We start from the raw sequence: 5,329 nt of genomic DNA, 5'->3' as shown, positions 1-5,329 counted from the left end.
TTCATGCATGTGAATATCCCTTCAGTGAAGACCAAAACCTTAAAAACGTTATTACTTCTGGATCCCTCGTTGAAATATTTTCGAATTCATGGAAAAGGTGCTCGTATAGTATATCTTTCGAATGGTGAATGCTGAATTGGTGGATATTTAGTTTGTAATAGCGGCTTTAGACACGCCGTGACATTACTGTACATAAGTTTCGAATCCCAACGAATTTATTTCAGAATTCAGTATCATTTCTATTTTTCTATCCTATGACGTAGTCAAGACATTACATTCCGAAAAAATCATCAATCTTATTTTGCAAAAAAAAAAGACAGCACATCTCTACCTTTGAATGATTGAATCCCTGGAGAGTGAAGAAAAATCAAATAAAAAAGACACTAAAAAGGTCATTTGCAAAAAGAAAAATAGCTCAATTCAAATTCATGGTCCTTTTATTCAACATAAAACTGCCACGCATGACATAAATTGATCTCATTTTTGGAACATTCATCGATGATGAGGGTAATCTTCGGTTGATGTCATACTTCTTATAAAATAAAAAACTCGAAACGTATTCCTACGGAAGGCAAAATTTTATTCAATTTTAATGAGGGGAAGGAATCACTGTTCTATTCCTGTCCGGGCCACACCACCGATTCAATCCAATCCAAAAATTGGGAAACTCGATTGAACACCTCAATGTCCACCGTGCAGTCATCGATGTGCACCGTAGGGAGACCGACCACGTAGACAGTGCTTCCCAGAGTCATCAACAGCGGCCCCGATGAACGTGGATCACAGAACCGGGTGAGGGATGCATTGTGAGAATCTCGCACACAAAGCTGCGACTCCAGCAGGCCACGAGTCAATTCCGGAACGGGTCGCTTCATCTTTGCCAGCTCGGCGTTGCATTCCTTCCGAGTGACGAACGGCAAATCCAGCCAACGGAAGGATGGATTCTGTTCCGGTTGAAACTCGAACCATTCGCCGAGTATGGCCTTCGAATTCTTCATGTGCTTGTTTGGATAAAGACATGCCACGTGGCTTCGTCCGGTGGTGTCTCGATCGTATCTACTGATTAATGGACAGCATATCAGTTAATTGAATGTATTTTATGCTCCTTGCGTTTACTTACACAGAGTTCCGCAACTTAACGACTGCCACGTTGTAATAGGCTGGCTCATCTTCAAACTTTGGATGGTAAAATACTTTGCTGACGTAGCGCCGTCCATGCTCATAGAAGAAAACCTCCTCACGATCAACCATGGCGAACATGTGGTTCGAGGGGTGCTCATCGCTATGCTGCATCATTTTCATGCACAAAGCCGTCGTCAGAAGGGAATCCTGACTGATGAAAACTGCCGCACAGAAGTAAGGTTCCTCAGTGGAAAAGATTTTCAACTATAAATGAAAGTTATATTTATTCATTTGAACGCTTCTGAGTTTACTAATCACAGCTAAAGTTCCACTTACCGGGTAAATGAAGTTATAAGAATAACATTCTGTGAAATAGAAAACATGTCTTGAAACCAAATCCAATATCAAAATGACGCCTCTAACACTCACTTCTTATAGCTAGGCGTTTCCTGCTAGTATGATCGTTGTTGAACAATTGTAGAGCATGATATCTCAATGGGTCAACAGTTGTGATATTAACCGAATTGAAAGATTGACTCACTTCTCCGAAAACTATTCCCGTAAGGAGTACGCACAATAAGGCGAAAACTATGATCCGTGTCATTTCGATGCCTCTGAACTACTTGCCAATTAAATCAGGTCATCATCTACTCACAGCCAGAAGGGGACTGATCCGTTTGTGAGTTGAATGGGGGTTGTCTTGTTTACCAATTCGTTCATTGACTAGGTGATAAGATGATCAAGTTTTAAAATATTGATTATCACTTGATCGTTCATCTGATGTAACGATTTGCGCTCAAGTCGCTCATCTGTTGCTATTTATTAACACTGCATAAAGTTTTCTTACACTGATTAGGTGACTCATAAACTGCAGCTACGTACATCGCAAGAAAAAATAATTTTTTAACAATGTTCACTTTTGAGATTTTTTGAGGACAATTTATCAGCCATTTTTAAAACTTGTTGAAAATCACAACATTAATTGTTCACCTTTATTATTCACATTAGCATCAGTGTTTTTTTTTCGGAAGTATTCGAATTATGTATCGGACATCTCTGAATACTTTGGATTTCCTGGATAATTATTCGAACAACTAAAACGTTTGTTGAACATTATTTCCGAATAATATTCGTTTCTTGTTCACGTTACAGTTTTTTATGTATTACCCAACTAACATAGTTAAAACTAAATGATTTTAATTATTATTTGACTTATTGATGATTTTTTAAATCTATTGTAGTAATTTTCAGTCAATTAAACCTATGTTTTGATTGTTAATTCTTTAAGTATCAATTAGTCTACCCATGAAAACTTAACAAATTTCAAATGATAATAAATCTTCGAGCTGTTTAGTTGAATACCTATAAGTAGATGAAAAAACCGAATTTAGTACTTTAGTGCTAATTACACTAGAGTTTGTATCCTTTGACAGATACGCGTATTTCGACCTCAACTGTAAGGCCGTCTTCAGTGTCGTGTACTAATATCGAATCTTGATGGCTGGCTTATCTTTAGAGTGATAAAAAAGGCAAACAAATAACTCACAAAACACTTTTTCGATGAATTATTGTAGAATATTCAGCATGTTTCAGAAAAGAGCGGTTCCGCAGAAAATGACGACTTTTTTTTCCCAAATTTTATTTTAAATTTTTTGATTTGGATGAAATTTTGCACATGCTTTCTTTATACCCAAAAACGTCTTTTTGCATCATCGGTTCGCCATTTTGACTCTAGCCTTACTTTTAAGAAGGGCCTAAGAAAAAAAATCCTTAACAATTAAAAAAAAAACTATAACTTAGAAACGGTTTGTCCGACCAGCTTGGTGTCTTCCGCAAATTTTTAGGTTATTGTTGGGACTATCTGGAAAAAAATATACACTATAAAAAAATATGTTGTAATTTTTTATATTTCGAAAATAAAGCTTAAAAATCAATTTTCTCAAAAATCGTATTTTTGATTTATTCTTTTATTTTTTTATATGTTAAAATGAAGTCTTTTGCACAGTAGGTCAAGATGCAGAAATGATGGACAAAAAAGTTATATTTTTTTTTTAAAAAAGGTGAATTTTTGAAAATGGTCATAATAAACTTTTTAAATGTTTTTCAACTCAATTTTATGAAAGTACGCAAAATTTACAACAAAAAAGGTATACAGGAAAATCAGGCTAACTTTTACCGTTTTAAAGATTTAGCGATTTTAATACAAAATTATGATATAATTTTAAATTTTCGGTCATTTTCGAGGCTCATAATTAAGAACACATTTGATACAACTTTATACACGGCAACGGAAGCAAAACAATTACTGAACAAAAGCGGCGTGCATTCTACTATTGGTCCGAGGGCAACCACTGGACTGGATGAAAATATCAAGTACGCGGTTATGCAATTTTACGAGTATGATGAAACCAATCGAGCAATGCCTGGTCAGCGATTGTGTAACAATTAGGAAGGACGGAAATCGCCAAGCTGTTCAGAAAAGGCTCATGACTACCACATTGCAAGAGGCCTACAACCGATTCCAGGAATTGAATACTGAAATACAAATCGGATTTTCATCATTTGCTAAACTTCGGCCTAAAAACTGTGAACTTTTAACTAGCTCGGGAACTCACAACGTTTGTGTATGTACCATTCACGAAAATGGGAATCTCATAACCCACAGCTTAAAAAAATACGGTTTATCTAATGAATTAAAAGTGTTTACAGATAGTTTGACATGTGAAAATGCAACAGTAGATTATTTTTTACGCCGATGTGAAAATTGAATTGACACAACTTCATTAGAAAAAAGTTATTAAAAGAAATGGATGAAAAATTTGTTGATGAAATTATTTTTGAACAATGGGTCACAACTGATAGATGCGATATAGAGACGTTCACAAAACAGAAGGAGGAGTTTATTTCCTATTTCATTCAAAAGTTAGAAAAATTGATACCACATGAATTAATTAAAAAAAGCAGTCTACATTTTTGAAAAATAAAACAAAATAACTTGCAGGAAAGAGAATTTGTAGCTATATGTGATTTTTCAGAAAATAACACTTTTGTACTTCAGGATGAAGTTCAAAGTCATCACTGGAAAGCGCAGCAAGCAACTATTCATCTATTTGCGATTTATTTTAAGGAAAATGGCATGCTCAATCATTTAAGCTTTGTAGTAATTTCCGAAGATTTGCTGCATGATTCTATATCCGTTAACTTATTTATCTCGAAAATGATGAATTTTTTACGCCAAGAAATGCACTCAAATTTGAACAAAATTTATTTCATGTCCGATGGAGCTGCATCACAATATAAAAATAGAGAGAACTTTTCTAGTCTTTGCCAATTTAAGAAAAACTATGATATAGATGTTGAATGGCATTTTTTCGCAATATCGCATGGCAAAGGGCCCTGCGATGCATTAGGGGAAACAATAAAACGCATGGCTACAAGGGCTAGTCTAGCTAAAGAACGTGAACATCTCATCAAAAATGCCGAGGAATTATTTGATTGGGCTCAAAAGCGAAAGGAGGAGCAACTAACACAAATTTTCTTTTCTTATGCAACTACAACAGAGTATGAACATATCAAGGAGCAGCATAATGAACAATATTCGAAAGCAATAACTATTCAGGGAACACAAAAATACCATTCATTTATGCCAGTTTCCGTAGATAAAATAGAAGTTAGGCAATTTTCAAACTGTAATGATAGTAAAAAAATTGTAAACATTATGAAAAAGTAAGAAATCTGTATCAAAATAAGACGCTCCATCATTGTATAAGAACATGAAATAAAATATTCTTTATTTTATCAACTCGAAAAACATCCGAAAACAACCAAAAGTTGTGAATTTTTAGTAAATTTAATTTTAAAATCGCTGTGTCTCGGAAACGGTAGCAATAAGCAATTTTTTTTTCATATACCTTTTTTGTTGCAAATTTTGCGTACTTTCATAAAATCGGGTTGAAAAGCATTCAAAAAGTTTATTTAGACCACATTTATTATTATTTATTTTTTTTTTATTATTTTTGTCCATGATTTCTCCATCTTGACCCACTGTGCAAAAGACTCCATTTTTTGTCTTCTTTAAAATATAAAAAAAATCATAAAAACGATATTTGAGAAAATGGATTTTGAAGCTTTATTTTCGAAATAAAAATATTACAACATTTTTTTACAGTGTATATATTTTCCAGATAGTTCCAACAATAATCTAAAA

The 5,329-nt window shown here is 34.1% G+C and overlaps 1 protein-coding gene across 2 annotated transcripts; it reads right to left on the bottom strand.

The window, feature by feature from the left end:
- Positions 1 to 557: 557 nt before the first annotated feature.
- On the bottom strand, positions 558 to 1,815 carry LOC5579531 (serine protease Hayan). 2 transcript variants are annotated; one of them, XM_001647787.2, is made up of 4 exons: positions 1,552 to 1,813; positions 1,459 to 1,487; positions 1,121 to 1,386; positions 558 to 1,056 (listed from the first exon to the last, which is right to left on the bottom strand). In XM_001647787.2, the coding sequence occupies exons 1-4, from the start codon at positions 1,724 to 1,726 to the stop codon at positions 615 to 617; spliced, it is 912 nt and encodes a 303-aa protein (XP_001647837.2). In that variant the 5' UTR covers positions 1,727 to 1,813; the 3' UTR covers positions 558 to 614. The 2 variants fall into 2 exon arrangements, with proteins under 2 accessions (XP_001647837.2, XP_001647838.2); XM_001647788.2 differs by having other exon boundaries at positions 596 to 1,059; positions 1,552 to 1,815.
- Positions 1,816 to 5,329: the final 3,514 nt, after the last annotated feature.

The sequence above is a fragment of the Aedes aegypti genome, chromosome 3 (assembly GCF_002204515.2).
Source record: "Aedes aegypti strain LVP_AGWG chromosome 3, AaegL5.0 Primary Assembly, whole genome shotgun sequence".
Lineage (NCBI taxonomy): Eukaryota > Metazoa > Arthropoda > Insecta > Diptera > Culicidae > Aedes > Aedes aegypti.
Note: the sequence above shows the minus strand (reverse complement) of the source record. Positions and strands in the feature narration are given on the sequence as shown.

What these genes read in the sequence shown, in the direction of transcription:
- LOC5579531 (XM_001647788.2), bottom strand. Translation starts at nt 1,726, where the DNA reads ATGACACGGATCATAGTTTTCGCCTTATTGTGCGTACTCCTTACGGGA. An exon ending in GAAACGCCTAGCTATAAGAA is followed by an intron (nt 1,488 to 1,551) that starts GTGAGTGTTAGA and finishes TCTATTTCACAG; the next exon opens with AATGTTATTCTTATAACTTC. An exon ending in CTTATAACTTCATTTACCCG is followed by an intron (nt 1,387 to 1,458) that starts GTAAGTGGAACT and finishes TTTCATTTATAG; the next exon opens with TTGAAAATCTTTTCCACTGA.